Source organism: Anomaloglossus baeobatrachus, unplaced genomic scaffold (genome assembly GCF_048569485.1).
Source record: "Anomaloglossus baeobatrachus isolate aAnoBae1 unplaced genomic scaffold, aAnoBae1.hap1 Scaffold_362, whole genome shotgun sequence".
In the NCBI taxonomy this organism is placed as follows: Eukaryota; Metazoa; Chordata; class Amphibia; order Anura; family Aromobatidae; genus Anomaloglossus; species Anomaloglossus baeobatrachus.
The window spans coordinates 238401-257407 of record NW_027442973.1 but is presented as its reverse complement, the minus strand read 5'-3'; the positions used below and the strand labels follow the sequence as shown (position 1 = coordinate 257407).

Here is a 19007-nt window from a genome sequence, read left to right as displayed (position 1 = left end):
AGCTCACCAGCAACTCCTGTAGCGACGCTCCAGCGATCCCTGCCAGGTCAGGTTGCTGGTGGGATCGCTGGAGTGTCGCAGTGTGACATCTCACCAGCAACCTCCTAGCAACTTACCAGCGATCCCTATCGTTGTTGGGATCGCTGGTAAGTTGCTTAGTGTGACTGGACCTTAATTGTAAATTGCTATCAAATATGTATCTCCTATCCTAGTCACAATGTGGGACAAGCTGTGACAAGGGTCTCCAATGACAAATATTAGTTTGGTAGGACTACTGTCCTGGTTTGTCCAGTGCACAGTGTGCATTGTTTAAAAAAATTAGCCCTATGGTCTGTGTCATGGTAAACACAGGGAGTCACCATCACAAGGGCTTCCAATGACAAATAGTAGTTAGGCTGCAGTTGGAGTACTGTCCTGGTTTGTCCACCACTGCACAATGTGCATAGTGTTTACAAAAATTAGTCATGGTTGACGCAGGACGGAAACTTCTTTATATGGGAAGGGGCAGACGTTAACAGCAGTAGTCATGTGATCACGTCACATGACTTCCGATGGTTCTGGGTAAGTTATTCTTATGTCGGCACGCTGTTACATCTTGCTGTCAGAATTTGACAGCGAGACGTAAGGGGTTAATAGGCGTGGGTGGAATGCGATTCCACTCGCACCTGACAGGCACACGTCAGCTGTTGAAATCAGATGATTTATGCACAGATCGCTGCAGACTACCCACAGCAGGCGGCTGTATTAACCTCACACGATCTATGACGTACCCAGTACGTCATTTGTCTTGAAGAGGTTAAGTACCCCTTCACCATGTTGTGCTTCTCCCTTCTTGGCATTATTACAGGCACAGATATCCCTTACTGATGTGCTGGTTTATTGAAAATGGCCCAGTTTGTGCACATTATCCCCCTACCTCTGATGGAACTGGTGCTCGTGTCTCTCCCTATTAATCCTTGTTGTTGAAAAGACTCGGTAACTCTGCCACCAGCGTTGTCTGAGAGTGATGTTTTCAGCAACTGATCTACAATGACCCTCTTGAAGGTTTCCATTGTGCAACCCTTTGGTGACTCCAAAAGGAGAGAAGGAAATTGCTCCTTATACCTTCGGTCCAAAATGGTGGCCAACCAGTATAGGTTGCAGGATAAAATGTGTATCACGTGTGGGTCTGGCCACAGATACTTATACATGAACTGTGCCATGTGGGCCAAGCTGCAAACAGGCAAAGGTTCTGTGTCCTAACCAGGAGGAACAATACCCATCCTCTCCTCACGTTGACTCACCTCTTCCACCTCCTCCTCTCCAGCCCATCCATGCTGGACCGACATGAAGCTGGGGTTGAGAGTTCCTTGAGTAGTATTGGGTATCACCTCGGTAGCACAGAAAAAAAAGTCCTTTCCCTCCTCATCCTCCTCCTCATCACCCAATGTTGGCTCAGAATATTGGCAGGGCTGGGTAGTATCACTCATTGGGAAATCTGGCTCCATAACCACATGCTGGGCACTCAAAGCTTCCTCTTTGAGATTGTTTCAACAGACAGAGCAGCGGGATGGTTTAGCTGATAATAACCTGATCGCCTCTCACGAGCTTGGTGCAGTACTCAAAGTTCTCAAGAACCTCACAAATGTCAGTGATCCACACACTCAACAGTTATGTGTGGTTGCTGACTCTCAGTCTGACAGGCATGTTGAAGCTGGTATTAAGCTACTGCCCTCTGCTGCTCACTAATCCTCGCCAACATATGATATGTAGAGTTCCACCATATGGGCAGGTTGCACATGATTTGGTGATTTGGCAAATTCAAGCGCTTCTGCAGCACTGTTAGACCAACAAAAGCTGTAGAGAAATGGCGGAAATGGGCGCTAATATCGTGCACCTTCTCAAGTGAAAATAAGTTTAGTAGTTGCATGTACACCAACTCATACTCCGGCTCACTTTTTTGTTGTTTTATTATTTCTGTTTTGTTTTTTTTAACTTCTGAAGTAGGTGCGGCAAGTCAGGGTATGTTTTGAGAAATTTTTGAACAACTAGGTCCAGCACGTGAGCCATGCATGGCACATGTACCAGCTTGCCAACCTTTAAAGCCACCACCAGGTTACACTCATTATCACAGATGACCAGAACGGGTTGGAGGTGGAGCAGGGAGAGCCACTGATTGGTCTGTTCTTTTATACCTTGCCACAACTCTGCTGCAGTGTGTAGTTTCTGACCTAAACAGATCAGCTTCAGCAGAGCGTGTTGCCGCTTTGCCAATGCGCTGCTGCACAGCTCCCTGCTTGGCAGTTATGGTGAGAGTAATTCAGCAGAGGATCAGGAGGGGAGACAGGAATTGGCATATGATGAGGCGGATACCCAAATAGAAGATGGGCCCACTATTCTTGGCGTGGGTAGGATGTGTGATGTTACAGTTTGCAACTTTGTCCCAACCGCCACCAGGTTCACCCATTGTGCCACGACAGACATGTATCGTCCCTGTCCAGAACAACTTGTCCACGTGTCTGTTAGGTGGACCTTCCGGTTACGGCATTGGTCAGAGCATGGTTGAGATTGTTTAACACGTGCTTGTGTAACGCGAGGATGGCACACTGGGCAAAATAGTGGCACCTGGGAACACTGTATCATGGGGCAGCCACAGCCAAGAGATCATGGAAACACTGGGTTCCCACAAGCCTAAACGGCCACATCTCCATGGCTAGTAATTTGGCAATGTACAAGTTTAGATTCTGTGCCTGTGGGTGCGTAGCTGGGTATTTATGGTTCCTTTACAAAGTCTCAGGCACAGACAACTAGACGCTTCGCTGGGACAAGGAAGTGTATGTGGATGATGTTTGCTGTGTCTGTTCAATCGCAGCTTGTGGGCAGGATGTATGAGCGCCTAATTCCAGGACAGCAGTTTGTGAATGCCATAGCACAAGTGACATGGGAGTGGTTTGACACGCAGACAAAAATTTGGTACCCTGGTGTTCTGCTCAGCTATAGAGTTGATCGAACCCGCCAAAAACCGGGACCGGCGGATCACAGCCAGATTTTAAAAAGAGTCTGATCCGCTCCGGAATCCAGTGCCCATATAAGTTAATGGGGACCGGAATCCGGAGATTAAAAACGTTTGTGGAGAGGATAGGCGGTAGGAGCGAGCGCGGCATACTCACAGAGGCTGTGTCACAGTGGCACACTCTTTCCGGGTCACGCTTTTCCCTTCCGGAGCCGACAATCCTATATTCACTACTTTACCCGCCCACCGGCGCGTGTAATTGGTTGCAGTTAGACGCGCCCCCACCTTGAGAAGCAGCGTGTTAGCTGACTGTGTGTCGCCCGTGGATCAGGGGTACTCAGATCCGGGCCACGGGGTCACTTCTGTGGGTATCACGGTGGCGTGACCCGGTCTGTGATCCCAGGCTCCACAGTAAAAAGGGGATTGGGTAAGGGAGATTGTCCGTGACGCCACCCACGGTTGTGGTGAGGTTGTGACACCACCGCTGCTCTGGACGGGGATCCCGGGAGCGATGACAGGGAGCAGCGTAGTTGTTATGTCCCCTCCGTGGGTAGGGGGGTTGGTTGTCCCGGGGCCCAGTGATGGGTAGGGATGGATGGCAGGCAGGCTACAGGGCCTGGCGAGGTGCAGGGTCGCAGGGGCAGCGCTGTGCCGCACGGCACGGTGGTACTCACTCAGCCCAATGATGCACACAGAGTCTCTGCTGAAACAAACGGCTGGATGGACGGGTCCCACAGGCGGCTGCGGTGTTTTCCCCTGACCCCAGGTTGGTAATGTAAGTCCTTTCTTGCAACCTCTGTACGCTCCTCCTGCGCTCCGGTTTCCAGCTGGCTCCCCGATTCAGTACCGGAGGGCCACCGCCCAGCCCCGGCTACCTGCGGTTCCACCAACTGTCTGCCCGGCTCCCTGCAGACGGCCACTACCGTCTGCCTCACTCTCTGCTGCACGAGGGCCCTAGGCTCCAACCTAGGCCCCAGTCTGCGTCTGCCTCTCTGCAGACCTCCTCTCTCTTCCTCTCCTAGACTTGTCTTGGCTTGTTTCCTGCCTCAGGCCAGCTAAACTCCTGGGTGGGTGTCTCCATCTCCTGACTCCGCCCACCTGGTGTGTCTGTCTGAGCCCGAGGAAAGGAATCAAGTTTCACTGGGGATGTCTGCTGTGAACTGCTGGGGGTGGGGGTGTGTGTGTGTTGCTACCTGTGGCCCCTGGCTTGTCCAGGGCGCCACAACTGCAACCAATCACTGGTGGCAGGACGGCCGATGGGCGGGGAAAGCAGTGTATCCCTCGCAAGTGTGACTCTGGCCTTTTTTTTTTTTTAATTTATTTAAATTAATAAATAAAAAAAAAAATAAAAACCCTAATTTTTATCCCCAGCCATGATAACACCGGCTGGGGGCTGGTATTCTCAGCCCACAGCCGCCCGGTATTGTCAGCCCGCAGCTGCCCGATATTGCTGCATCTATTAGATGTGACAATCCCGGTGCGATACTGGCTCTGCCCGGTGGCCTGATGCGGTGCCAATCGGGGTAATAAGGGGTTAATAGCAGTGCACAGCTGTACTCGTACAAGTCTGACATGACATCAGCTGACACAGTCTGCCGCTGTTTGAACATGAGCGTGCATGTACCTAGAAACACATGCACGCTCCTGTTAGAAATGTGCGCGGCTGTGCTGCGATGTCAGACTCGCGGGAGTCCCTCGCAAGTGTGACTGCGGCCTAACAAAAACACATGTGTCTTTTTTATTTAAATGAATAATAAAAAAAAAACCCAGACGTGCGGTTCCCCCCAATTTTCATCCCCAGCCATGGTATTGTCAGCCCGCAGCTGCCCGATATTGCTGCATCTATTAGATGTGACAATCCCAGTGCGATACTGGCTCTGCCCGGTGGCCTGATGCGGTGCCAATCGGGGTAATAAGGGGTTAATAGCAGTGCACAGCTGTAACTAAACCCTAGGTTTGTGATGGCACAGGCGTCTATCAGATATCTGCATCACAGACCTGTAAACGAATGTAAATAAACACACACACAGAAAAATTTGGAATAAAGTACAAAACGCACCCTCCTTCACCACTTTATTAACCCCTAACACCCTGCAGCTCTGGTGTAATCCACACAATGTCCAACAATGACACATCCAGCTCTACTACATGTCACAGCTAGCAGCCATAGAGAATACTGCCAGCTCTGAGTGTAGCCTATTACTGAGCAGCGATAAGCGATGACTACAGCAGAGACTGTCACAGGCTGGGGAGCGCGTCTGCCTACAACTAATCACAGACGAGAGGACGGCCGGTGGGTGGGGAAAACACTGTGTGTATGCATGCACAGTACAGGAAGTGAATGCGCGACCCGGAAGCAGTGTGCCGCCAATGACTCCAAGTCTCGGTAAGTATGAAACGCTCACTTATTTCTTCTTTAGTTTATTTTTACTTTAATTGCCGAATCCGATTTGTGCACCTGGAATCCCGGGCTCAGGTCCGGCAGCCAGATATTGTTGAAACCGCGTGGATCAGGACTTTTACAGTCCGGATCCGCTCAGCCCTACTCAGCTAGGGTCTGTCTGCAGTTTCCAACATCATGTCTGCACTCTATTTGAAACTTAACCTTTCCAAAACTGAACTACTTCTATTCCCTCCATCTTCTAACCTCCCTAAACCTGACATCTCTGTCTCTGTGTGTAACTCAGGTTCGCTGTCTGGGGGTTATGTTCGACACTGATCTGTCATTCACCCCTATATACAATCTCTTACCCGCTTCTGTCACTTGCACCTCAAGAGCATTTCTAGAATCCGCCCCTTTCTTACCATGGAAACTACAAAAACCCTCACTGTAGCCCTCATCCCCTCCTGCTTTGACTACTGCAATTCTCTATTAATTGGTCTCCTCCTAACTAGACTTTCTCCTCTACAATCCATCCTTAATGCTGCAGCCAGGGTCACCTATCTGGCTAATCGTTAATCGGATGCTTCTGCTGTGTGACAGTTATTACACTGGATGCCCATATATCACAGGATACAATTCAAATTGCATGTTCTCACCCATAAAGCTCTCCACAGTGTGCCCCCCCCCCCAGCTTCTTCACCCTCATCTCTGTCTACCACCCTACCCTTATTTACGCTCTGCAAATGACTTTCGACTAACATCCACACTAATCCAAACCTCCCACTCCCGGATCCAAGACTTCTCCCGAGCTCCACCAATCCTCTGGAATGCTTTGACCCAAGAAACCAGGATGAACTACACCTTACTTCAAATGCTCTCTAAAAACACATATTTTTAAGGTGGCCTATCACACTCCTTAATCAAATTAAATTCACATAGTCCATCCACGACTTCTCACAATATAACTCTCCATCAAACTCTACCACACCCAAAAGTATCTCAAAGATCGGCTGACTGGTTCAGGCAGCATTTATCTATCCCCCATTTCTTTGAGATGGTTGGATTGTCATTGGAAGTAAGCACCTGTACCTTGTCCTTCCCACCCATCCCCCCCAACACCTCCTCATTGTAGATGTAAGCTCTCATGAGCAGGGTTATCTTTTTTACTATAATTAGTGTATTTTCTCTAACTGTTGCTTGTATATGAACCTCTGAATTGTAAAGCGCTGCGGAATATGTTGGTGCTATAGACATAAATATAATAATAATAATTCCTGGGGTGCTTGGCTGCCATGTGGTTCCGCATACTGGTGGTGGTAAGGTTATCTTTGCCCGGGCCTCTGCTCAACTTGGTATGGTAGATGCTACAGATTACAATGTTTTTCTCTGAAGGACTTTCAGAAAAAAAACTTCCAGACAGCAGCTGAACACCACCTTGCCTTGAAGTGGGCCACAGTTGTGGTGCTCTTCGGAACAGTTGACCCAGTTCTCACTCTGGGCAAACCACTACCCCTTGGTGGTTGTGTTGATGCTACATATCCAGCTTCCTCTGTGTTGCTGTGCTGGCTATGCATGTCAATGGTCCAGGTCGGATCAGTGGACTCATCATCGACCACCTCGTCTTCCATCTCATCCTCCTTCCCAGTTGAGATTGTAGGCTGACCTGATGGCAACTGTGTCTTATCACCAACATCCACCTCTGGAGACAGTAAATCAGGTTCCTCAAACTGGCTTTCTTCTGGCCGTAGGTCCTCAAATACTTGCGCATCAACTTACGCCACCTCCTCCTATCCCTCTTCAATGCTGCACTGTGAGAGGCCAGAGCCAACAAAAGGATACATCCAAAACAGATCCTCAGAGTGGCCAAGCTTGGGGTCATATGTCTCCTGTGACTGATGATGGAGGGAGGAAGGAGAACCAGGTTGAGGATTAGATGGGCCAGCCTTCTGTGTATTCACAGTAGACTGTGTGGTTGTGGAAAATTTGTTGCTGGTTAAAAAATGCAAAGAGGCCTTGTTGTCTGCCATCCAAGACAGAATCTGCTCTCGTTCTTCTGGCTTACACACAAGTTTACGGTCCAGACCGGGAAATTTGAGGAGGAGGAGGGTACACAATGGACACATTGTAAACTTCTATTGAATATGTATTCCACTACCTGAGTCTCAATGAGGGAGGGACCGCTCAAATATATAAGTAACAGCAGTCCCTCCAAAATGTATATGTTACAGGACCACTTGAGGCCCCTCAGGTCAAAGATCTACATACCAACGGGCATGTTCTAGCTGGCCTTGTAAAGTGCTGGGGAATAGTTAACTAGAAATTATGTATGACAGTGGGACCTACAAAATGTATATTGTCAGAACTCTCCCAAATGTAAAAGTAAAAAAAACAAACAAAACACTACGTGTGAACAAACGCTAAAACGGATATTTTTTTTCCCCTCCGGTTTATTTAGCCTTATATACAAGTGATTATGCAGGAAAAACTGTTTCTTAACCTTTTTGCCTGTAAAGTACAATTTAGGTTAGGTGTTCTTGTGCATCTGTAAAAGTGGCATAAAACTGGGACATCCAATTCCCAGAAACCATATGTGCGTCAGAAATGCATGCAGGCTTCTCTTCCAGGCTCTCCCCATTCAGTTTCATCACTTTCCCATCCATTTCATCCTTTTCCTCAGGCCCCCAGACCTCTTTGTTGAGTGCAGCAGAAATGACTCGCATTTCCCCTTGACTTGCATTGTAGTCGTTATTCAGAAAGAATACAGCAGGACCTTTATCAAAGAAAGCGGCGACCCTCAAAAGAAAGCAAATATTCCCCCGAAAAAAATAATTGTACTCACCAGACCCCAAGAAAATTACAGCTGGCAAGTAGCGATGGTGGATGGGCTCTCACACAGAGCTCTGTGTCACTGTCAGGTCCCTCACCGTTCCAGCTGCATTGCACTGCAGAGCTGTGTATACAGTGACAGAGAAGGCAGAGGCAGTAATAAACCGTCTGTGCCTTATGTAGACGGATGGATTTCTGCTCTTGATGCTACATGATTGTGTATAACTGCGCGGCTCTTTTATTTTTTTTTCTGCCCACATTGCCGTATGAAGGATCGGTTTGTTTGTTTTTTTTAAATGACTCACCGTTTTTAATTTTACCATAAAATGTACTGGCAATTAAGGAAAAATTCAAGTGCGGTGAAATGGTGACTAAAAAAAATTAATTGGATTATTTTTTTTTTATTGTTGTTACTATATTCACGATGTGCTGGCAGTGAGCGGTCAGCGTGATTCTCCAGGTCAGTGTGATTACGGCAATATCAGACATTTATTGTCTAAGTGGTGACTAGAGATGAGCGGACCCGTGGACGTTCGGCTTCTGCTGGTCCAGCTGAACATTTGTAAAGATCGGTTCTGGACTTGGACTTGACCTGGACTTTATTTGAAATCACTGATTGGCAGTTTGGGTCTCCGCCCACATGCAGCCATAAAAAGATCACTAACAGGGGAGGGCGGGTTTTTTCAGTTTTATTTCTTGGTGCACAATACACCTGATCACACGAGAGTGGTTTGCAGATGTAAAGCTCCCGAACCCAAAACTAGACTTTACTATCTTGGAGAAGTCTGAGTTTGTACCGAAAACCGAACTCCAGGTTCACTCATCTCTAGTAGTGAATAAAAATCAGACTTTTGTAAAAAAAAAACCAAAAGAACAAAACATTAAAAAATCGGTTTGTGTCTCCATTTTCCAACATCGGAGTTGAGTGAGGACTTGTTTTTTGTTTCATGAGCTAAGTTTTTCATTGTTACCATTTTAGGGGCAATACTTTTATGGGTCGGTTTTGCTACTTCATTTCATGTTGAAATTTTTTTTCCTACCCAAATTATATCTTCCCTCCATTATTATATGCATTAATTTTACATATCGGCTCATCTCCTTCCGATTCAGGTCCTTATAATATCGGATCCTTTTAGTGATTTTTTTCTGTTTCAGAAAATTTCCTGTTCACGATGGATATGGACAGGGACAAGATGGCGGAGAGGATATTACACCTCACCCTAGAGATCCTCTTCCGGCTTACTGGAGAGGTGAGAGATTCTGATGACGTCACATTACATCATTCTTATCTATGGGAATAACAGATGGACAGAACTGGAGAGGTGAGGACTCTGGAAATGTCTGTAGTGAGATTTATTACTGTGTCTCTCCATAACCAGGATTACACAGTAGTGAAGAAGACCTCTAGTGAGCGCTGTCAGGCCCCTGTGTCTGAGGGATGGGGAAGACCCCTGAGCCCAATCACGGGGCCTCCACCTCACCCCCCGATACATGAGGACATCAATGAGCAGAAGATCCTAGAACTCACCTACAAGATGATTGAGCTGCTGACTGGAGAGGTGACACTGCTGGGAATGCTGGGACATTATACAGTAACGCTATGAAGGGATCGTGGGTGACGGTATCATTGTGTGTGTCAGGTTCCTATAAGGTGTCAGGACGTCACCGTCTATTTCTCCATGGAGGAGTGGGATTATTTAGAAGGACACAAAGATCTGTACAAGGACATCATGATGGAGGTTCCCCAGCCCCTCACATCACCAGGTAATAGACAGGACTAAATACACACGGCCTATAATTATCTGTATGTAAGGAATGAATTCAGCCCCTGTATGTGTCTCCTCCAGTTCTATCCAGTAAGAGAACAACACCAGAGAGATGTCCCCGTCCTCTTCTCCCGCAGGACTGTAACCAAGAAGCTCCCGATGTTCCTCAGGATGTGTTTCCTCCAGCTCTATCCAGTAAGAGATATCTACTCATGTACTTTCTGCACTCATTTTGTGTTTACATTTTTAGACTTTCTGCTCTGTTTTTTTTCAGCTGTATTTTCTTTACTTCGGCTTCTTCTGCTGTTTGTTTCTAATGCCTTCTCTATGTAATTATAAAGTCAACTCAAAGATCTGCAGAGGGTCATGAATACCCTGTTTCCCAGTAAATAAGACCTACCCCAAAACTAAGCCCTAGTTACAGTCAGGGCCAGCGTTGGGAGCAGTTAAATTGCATAATTTCTCAGGAACCCCACTTTCTTAGGGACCCCATCAGTTGTATCCTAAGGTTGATTCTTTAAGGATCTTTGATGACTTTAAAGTCATGTGACATGTAACCAAAGGTCTTTTAATTGCTGAAGTTTAAAAGAACTGAACAGGACACAGGCTGGCATGCAGCACTGGCATTAGGGCAAAGTTAGAGCAAGCTGGGCAATTTCTCAGGCTTCGATTCTCCTAGTTTCTCCAGTGTTTATATGCCAATTAAATGACTGCTTAAGGCAGTGTTTCTCAACTCCAGTCCTCAAGACCCACCAACAGATCATGTTTTCAGATTTTCCTCAAGCATGTTTTCAGGATTTCCTTAATGTCGCACAGGTGATGGAATTATTCCCTGTCTAATTTTGAGGAAAACCTGAAAACATGATCTGTTGCTGGGTCTTGAGGACTGGAGTTGAGAAACACTGGCTTAAGGGCTTAAGGACCTTTTTGACATCACAACATGTGACCAAAGGTCTTAGTTGCAGGAGTCTAAAGCCGAATGGAGACAGGCTTCTGTGTGTGTGTGTGTTCACGCCAATTTTAATCAGCTTTGCCAAAATGGGCAAAGCTTGGCCAGAACAAGGGTGTAATGCCACCTCTTCTCTAATTCATAACAATCTGTGGCGTTCCCTATGCTAGAAATCTCACTCCAGTCCTTGATGTCATTTTTCAGTGTAGATCGCTGCTTTTGATGAATTGGAGCCCAAATGATTACCTGCAGACAGCAAGACCCTGCTACCTGTTTTGGTTACAAAGCCTAAAGCGGGCTTTCCACGCAACGACATCGCTAACGAGATGTCGCTGGGAGTCACGGAATTCATGACGCATATCCGGCCTTGTTAGCGACGTCGTTGTGTGTGAAACGCAGGAACGACCGTTAACGATCCAAATTACTTACCTAATCGTTGATCGTTGACACGTCGTTCCTTTCACGAATATCGTTGCTGTTTCAGGACGCAGGTTGTTCGTCGTTCCTGCGGCAGCACACATCGCTATGTGTGACACCGCAGGAACGAGGAACATCATCATACCTGCGGCCGCCCGCAATGAGGAAGAAAGGAGGTAAGCGGGATGTTCAGCCCGCTCATCTCCGCCCCTCCGATTCTATTGGGCGGCCGCTTAGTGACGCCGCTGTGACGCCGAACGAACCGCCCCCTTAGAAAGGAGGCGGTTCGCCAGCCACAGCGACGTCGCTAGGCAGGTAAGTATGTGTGACGGGTGTAAGTGATGTTGTGCGCCACAGGCAGCAATTTGCCCGTGACGCACAACCGACGGGGGCGGGTGCTTTCACCAGCAACATCGCTAGCGATGTCGCTGAGTGTAAAGCCCACTTAAGATAGGCCATCAACGTTATAGTCCCGGACAACCCCGTTAAATTTCCAGCATCTGTCTTTAAATATTTTGGAAAAAAAATCTCTTTGAAATTGTCTATGTTGTGGACCAATGTCACAGAGATGTTTGCAGGTTATTCAACTGTTAAGGCGGTGTCTATTCCATTAATGCCAGCTATAGTTTACCTATACTGGTCTGGTAAGGTGTTGTGATACAGGTTGTGATGGTGGAATATGTGGGGGTTGTGTATCATGTTGTGTAGGTTCGTATTTTAGGCGCGGTTCACTGTCTATTATTTGTATTCCTTGTGTGTACATTGTATTGTCTGTAGGTAATCACCCCCTGTAGTGTTCCTGCCCCTAGGTCAGGGGGAGGGGGGCCTGGGATCCACCTAAACTCTCTGCTTACCTGGGGGATTAGTGATTCTGGGTGAGACTTAGAAGAGAGAAGAAGCAAGATTGAACCTGTGAGGGAAAAGCTGAGGCTGCAGCCAGCAGCCCAGAGAGACTATGAGAAACTCCGATATCCCTGGAGAAGGACTGCTGGAGTAGTGTAAACCCAGCGATCTGGGAGCCTGTACGGATCACCCGGGCAGATTTCAAGGCATTTCATGAGGCTTCTGGAGATGTGGAGTGGTTCTTCAAGGACTTTGAGCAGCAGTGTGCCATGATAGAGGTGCCTCACTCTGGCTGGATGCGTTTGTTAGTGGGACTCCTGAATGGAAGCCTGGCAGAGGCTCATTGACTCTCAGCGGAACCAGGATTATAACATTGTAAAGCGGACTATCCTGAAATACCATGCTATCACCCCAGACTCACATAGGGCACAAGTCAGAGACCTCCCATGCACCATGGGGGGATCGTTTAGAATATATGCCCATAAGATGTCCCAGGCATGTCATAGATGGCTGGAAGTGGAAAATGCCTTCACTGTGGATGACGTTATGCAGGTATTTCTTATAGAACAATTTCTTTACAAGTGTCCCTCAGAAATACGGGAATGGGTCAGGGAGCACACGCCGTGCACCTTGCATAGAGCTGCAGTCCTGGCTGATTGACGTCCTTACTTTCCAACCGCAATGGAGGAGGCTTCTGGATAATAAGCCACAGCCTGCTCCTGAGCGCCGGCCCTCTCCAGTTATATCTGCCCCTCTAACCAGCTGCAGGCCTATGACAACCACGGCTCACAATCCTGTGCCCCAATAGGTCCGACCACGCCCTGGGGGAATTACAGAGAGGAGATGTTATGGGTGCGGGCAACCTGGGCACCTGCAATCCAGTTGTCCCTCAAGGACTCAAAGGGATCCCCATGCACCTCCACTTCATCTGGTGCATTTTGTATACTCCATCCCGCCTGAGAAAGAGGTACAACCACCTCCACTGGAGTGTACCGCTGACCCCTGCCCCATAGATGCCCCTTTTGGAGTGTATGGCCTTTGTCCCCAGGTTCTCCCAATGCCTTTTCCAGATGCAAATGGAAAGGAGTACGATGCAGAAGAGGTGCTATGGGTGTGGGTAGCCTGGACACCTGCAATCGAGTTGTCCTGCAAGGACTTGAAGGGAGCCCCATGCACCTCCACATCATCCGGTGCATCTTGTGCACGCTATCCTGCCTGAGGAAGAGCTACTACAACCTCCTCTGATCTGTACCACTGACCCCTGCACCATAGATGCCCCTTTGGGAGTGTACGGCCTTCGGTCTTTGTCCTGAAGCAACCCAGGGCAATGGCAACGCCACTTGTGTGGCGCCCCTGACCTGGTCAGGCACCACTGAGTACTGCACCCATGCTGGGGACAGTACAATACAGGTAATCCAGAAGGCTGACCGAGGTGTGACTACACAGGCGCATAGTGATCAGGTCTCACACATGTACCTTTGAGAGGACCCCTGGGGATCCCAGGAGGGGGCAAAGCCTTCACCTCCACTTGAGGAGTGGAGGGGGCGAAGCCTCCATCTCCACTCAAGGGGTGTGGTAGAGAGCCTGGTTGCTAGGTGGCGTAGGCAGGCACAAAAGGGAAAAGAGGAAGGAGGAGAACAGTCTGAAGCAGAGTGGGGAGGAGTGAGGAGCAGGAAAGTGGAGCTCAGACAGGAGCAGCAGTGCAGGTCCCTCAAGTGAGCCGGTTTAGTGTGCAGCTCAGGGAAAGCAGACGAGAGAAGCAGACCCTGGAGCTGTTGCAGTCTAACAGCGTCCGCGCAGTGACTACCGACGGGGGAGAACGGTCACCTGGTAGTGCTGCCCGAACCCCACACACAGCTGGAGAGAGAGCCGCGTAGTGGAAAGTACGGAGACTGTCAGGGAGTACCAGGCCCAAACGGGCGGCAGATCCCGGTGCGGGGATAGATCCACCTTTCCTTGCTAAACCTGCCGGTGTGGGGCCCTCAAAGCCCACGCCACAACACCACAAAAGCCGCAGCCACGTAGCCACAGTTAGGGCCCATAGTTCACAGGAGGCAAGCAGCTGGAGTGATCTGGTCCAGGCGACAAGCAAACGGCAAACAGACGAGGGGAGCAGCTACTTCCCTGGGTGACCCCCATAGGGACTAAAAGTCGGGGTTACCACAAACCACAGAAGGGCTAAGGAAGGCGAGTCGGTAGCCACCCTCATCAGTCAGCCTGAAGGACACCTGGTTCCAGCCTGGTTCATCCCAGCTACGCCCGGGTTACTCACTCTGCCACCTTCTGTGAGTAAAACCCCTGAAAGACATTCTGCTTGTGTGGAGTTATTCTGCGGCTTGTGGTTCTACACACCTACACAGGGCCCTGGGGCTTGCCTCACTCTCAGGAGGCTATTACAACTGACTGCACCCACCATCAGCCCCAGGCGTCCCTCAACCTGCAGTGGCGGTCCCCACTGACCGCAATTCTGAGAGTGGTGTCACGACAATCCTAGAAGAAGATCTCCTACCTGTGACAGGATCCAGCTGCGTGGAGTCCCTGAAGGTAATGCACCGACACCGCACTTGTGGGGCTTCACATCTGGCGTCACGAACAGGATAAGGACTAGACCTGTTCAGACAGGTGACCATGTGCCTGGGCGGTCCGCTTGGAAAATTGGAAGCGCCGCCATATTGCCACCATGAAAAGCGCGCTGAAAAACAACAGCAGCCCGCACTGGGAGAAGTTACCGCCCACGAAGAGGTGTGGCTACCCAGAGATCCCCTGCAGAGCCCTGACCTCGCAAGTGAAGAGAGCGGAGGTGTTGAGAGACGTCGGGACAGAAAGGGAGCCAGAAGCCTGCTGCTGGAAGAGGCAGAGCAGAAACTGAAGAGCCTGCTACTGGAGGCAGCGACGAGTCCGCTGCTGGGAAATCGTGCAGAAGAAGGCGCAGAGGAAATGGCGTCTGAACGCAGAAACCCAGAGCCAGGCTCCGCTGCCTGGTGGTATCGGGAACTTGCCCAGTTCTGCGACCGACTGGAGACCCGGGTCGTAGAGCAGATCAGAGAGGAACGAATGGAGCTTCTGGAAATGGCTGCAGCGGTTCAGGCCTACGAGGGGAGAGCCATGCGACGAGTGCCAGACCGAGCGGCGACGACTCAGACCCCGATGGTGCCACCGATGGGTGAGTCCAGTGTTGCCCCTGCCAGCGCGAGTGCCCCGACCCCTGCTGCCACGCCCGCGGTCCCTGAAGAGGCGCCCGGCGCGGCGACGCTGGACCAGGCCGCAGCAGCGATGCCCTGCCCGGCCCGCCAAGCCCAGGCCGCCGCAGCGATGCCTTGCCCGGCCCGCAAAGATCCGGCTGCCACCGCGACCCTCATCCATGCCGCAGGTGTGACGCTGACCCAGGCCGCCGCCTTGCTAGGCCCGGCCCGCCAAGACCCCACCGCAGCAGCGACGCTCATCCACGCCGCAGGCGAGGTGCTGAACCAGGCCGCAGCCACGCCCGGTGCGGCCCGCCAAGCTCCGATCGCTGCAGCGACGCCCAGCCCAGCCTGCACAGATCCCATCGCAGCTGCGACGCCAATCCAGGCCGCCGCAGCGATGCCCTGCCCGGCCCGCCAAGAACCGGCCACAGTAGCGATGCCCGCTAAGACTCCAGCTGCGACCCTGAGTGAGACTGCGACAGCAACGCTGATCCAGGCCGCCGCCATGCCAGGCGCGGCCCGCCAAGACAAGACTGTACCACTGTTTACCCCGGCCTGCAAGGCCAGAGCAGACACCGCTCCCCAGTCTAGGAAGTCCCTGATAGGAGAGGACCCCGAATACTGGAAGCTGAAGGCTGACCTAGAGGCCCAGTTCCCACAGGAGATGGTGGACCGGTATCTGCTCCCTCCGCACACCCCCAAGGCGGCTTCTGCAGCAACCACGCTAAAGAGTCCCCCGCCCGGGCCTGCTGATGACCACCCATCCCCGGCGCTGCCACAACAGGAGTGCCCAGAAGAACTAAGGAGGAGAGGAGGCCAGGAAGCTGAGAAGCCGACCCCGGAGCCATCAGCAGTGTATCCATGCCCCGAGCCAGAGATGCTGCCGTATTCCCGCTGGGATGAAGAGGAAGATTTGTCCAGAAACCTTACCTGGGGGCCTGCAGGCAGTGAAGTAGCAGCCCAGCAGAATCCAGCCCGTAGGACACGGCGCCGTAGCAGAACAAAGTTTTCCCCTGCACCGCAGTCTCCAGAGCAGAAAAACGAAGTCATGGCCAGAGACTTGGAAGAGAAACGGTTCCTGAGAAGGGCCAAATCCCAGGTTAGAGGTCCACTTTGTCGTGGAGTTGTGGAAGATTTCAGTTTAAAGAGTGGATATGGCTTCATAGTAGCTCCTGGTATGAAAGAAGGTATATTCGTGAATAGAAGGGATGTGAGAGCCCATTTGCCCAGAGGACATCCAGGAAGGAACTTACAGATGGGAGATACAGTGGAATTCACAATGCATCAAGGAGAAAGAGGATGGTATGCACTTGACGTTACGCCATGTACCAGAGATTCCTATAGAAACCCAGCTGTCTCCATACCACAAGAAAAAGAAACAGATACAGAAGAAGAAAGGAAAGATAAAGAACCCACTGATGAGACTACCTCCGATGACGAGAGAAATGAAGAAAGCAACAGGTGCCGCAGCCCTACAGGCCCAAGCCCTGGTGAGGAGGAATCTGTTTAAAGTAAAGTAAAGTACAGCAAGTTACAGTTTTGACCAGTTTGTAACGTTAATGTTTAAGAATGAGCCCACATGAACTAATGTGAGAAACCCATGAACCTTAAGGCTATGAACTGGCTATAGCCACAAACTCTCGCAGTGTAAATAGTTACCCCAGAGGTACCACCACCAGAGCCAGCCTGTTTAGGGGCTTGGCTCGCCTGCAACCAGGGAGCACGTCCGTTTATGGGGCCTTGGCTCGCCTGCAACCAGGGAGCACGCCTGTTTATGGGGCCTGGCTCTCCACCACAAAGAGGGTATCTGGTCAGCACCAACTGTGGAGGCCGCCTCTACATCCTGCCAGAAGAGGCTGAAGGCGCGGCTCCACCAGGCCAGGTATGCCCTGAAGACCACCAGACCATGAAAGCCGCCTCTACATCCTGCCAGAAGTGGCTGAAGGCGCGGCCAACGTGAGAGGGTTTTGGGTGGGTTAACGGACTTGTGGGTGGAGGGTGGTGATGTATGGTACCTGGTGGTTTTAAAAGTTTTACCATGTTTTAATGTTTTATGCATTTTAAAATGTTGTCTTGCAGCCCGAGGACGTGCTGGTGATAACTAAGGGGGAATGTGGCGCCCCTGACCTGGTCAGGCACCACTGAGTACTGCACCCATGCTGGGGACAGTACAATACAGGTAATCCAGAAGGCTGACCGAGGTGTGACTACACAGGCGCATAGTGATCAGGTCTCACACATGTACCTTTGAGAGGACCCCTGGGGATCCCAGGAGGGGGCAAAGCCTTCACCTCCACTTGAGGAGTGGAGGGGGCGAAGCCTCCATCTCCACTCAAGGGGTGTGGTAGAGAGCCTGGTTGCTAGGTGGCGTAGGCAGGCACAAAAGGGAAAAGAGGAAGGAGGAGAACAGTCTGAAGCAGAGTGGGGAGGAGTGAGGAGCAGGAAAGTGGAGCTCAGACAGGAGCAGCAGTGCAGGTCCCTCAAGTGAGCCGGTTTAGTGTGCAGCTCAGGGAAAGCAGACGAGAGAAGCAGACCCTGGAGCTGTTGCAGTCTAACAGCGTCCGCGCAGTGACTACCGACGGGGGAGAACGGTCACCTGGTAGTGCTGCCCGAACCCCACACACAGCTGGAGAGAGAGCCGCGTAGTGGAAAGTACGGAGACTGTCGGGGAGTACCAGGCCCAAACGGGCGGCAGATCCCGGTGCGGGGATAGATCCACCTTTCCTTGCTAAACCTGCCGGTGTGGGGCCCTCAAAGCCCACGCCACAACACCACAAAAGCCGCAGCCACGTAGCCACAGTTAGGGCCCATAGTTCACAGGAGGCAAGCAGCTGGAGTGATCTGGTCCAGGCGACAAGCAAACGGCAAACAGACGAGGGGAGCAGCTACTTCCCTGGGTGACCCCCATAGGGACTAAAAGTCGGGGTTACCACAAACCACAGAAGGGCTAAGGAAGGCGAGTCGGTAGCCACCCTCATCAGTCAGCCTGAAGGACACCTGGTTCCAGCCTGGTTCATCCCAGCTACGCCCGGGTTACTCACTCTGCCACCTTCTGTGAGTAAAACCCCTGAAAGACATTCTGCTTGTGTGGAGTTATTCTGCGCCTTGTGGTTCTACACACCTACACAGGGCCCTGGGGCTTGCCTCACTCTCAGGAGGCTATTACAACTGACTGCACCCACCATCAGCCCCAGGCGTCCCTCAACCTGCAGTGGCGGTCCCCACTGACCGCAATTCTGAGAGTGGTGTCACGACAATCCTAGAAGAAGATCTCCTACCTGTGACAGGATCCAGCTGCGTGGAGTCCCTGAAGGTAATGCACCGACACCGCACTTGTGGGGCTTCACACTTGCAGGATGTCTTAATCGATGGATACAAAGTGTCAGGATTTCGAGACACAGGAGCCTTCCTCACTATCGCTGACCCTCCTGTAGTTCGACCCAAGGCAATTCACCAGGGCACTGGAATCCCCATTGTCCTGGCGGGAGGGACTCTAAAATATATACCGTGAGCTTCTGTGATTATGGTTATGGGGAAAAACTATGCTGGATTGGAGTTATGAGAGGACTGCCCGCTGATATCCTCCTGGGAAATGACATTGGGGAGTTATAGTGCCAATTTATGGGTGCAGGAAGCACAGTTTGAG

At 50.7% G+C, this 19007-nt stretch overlaps 1 protein-coding gene across 1 annotated transcript in view; it reads left to right on the top strand.

Moving 5' to 3' along the window:
* Positions 1–19007, top strand: part of LOC142273419 (uncharacterized) — a 60527-nt gene that overhangs the window by 21757 nt on the left and 19763 nt on the right. The window contains exons 5-9 of the mRNA XM_075332530.1: positions 8638–8661; positions 9357–9451; positions 9581–9760; positions 9842–9965; positions 10049–10162. Of these exons, the coding sequence (XP_075188645.1) occupies positions 8638–8661; positions 9357–9451; positions 9581–9760; positions 9842–9965; positions 10049–10162 (537 nt within the window). The remainder of the gene's footprint in view (positions 1–8637; positions 8662–9356; positions 9452–9580; positions 9761–9841; positions 9966–10048; positions 10163–19007) is intronic.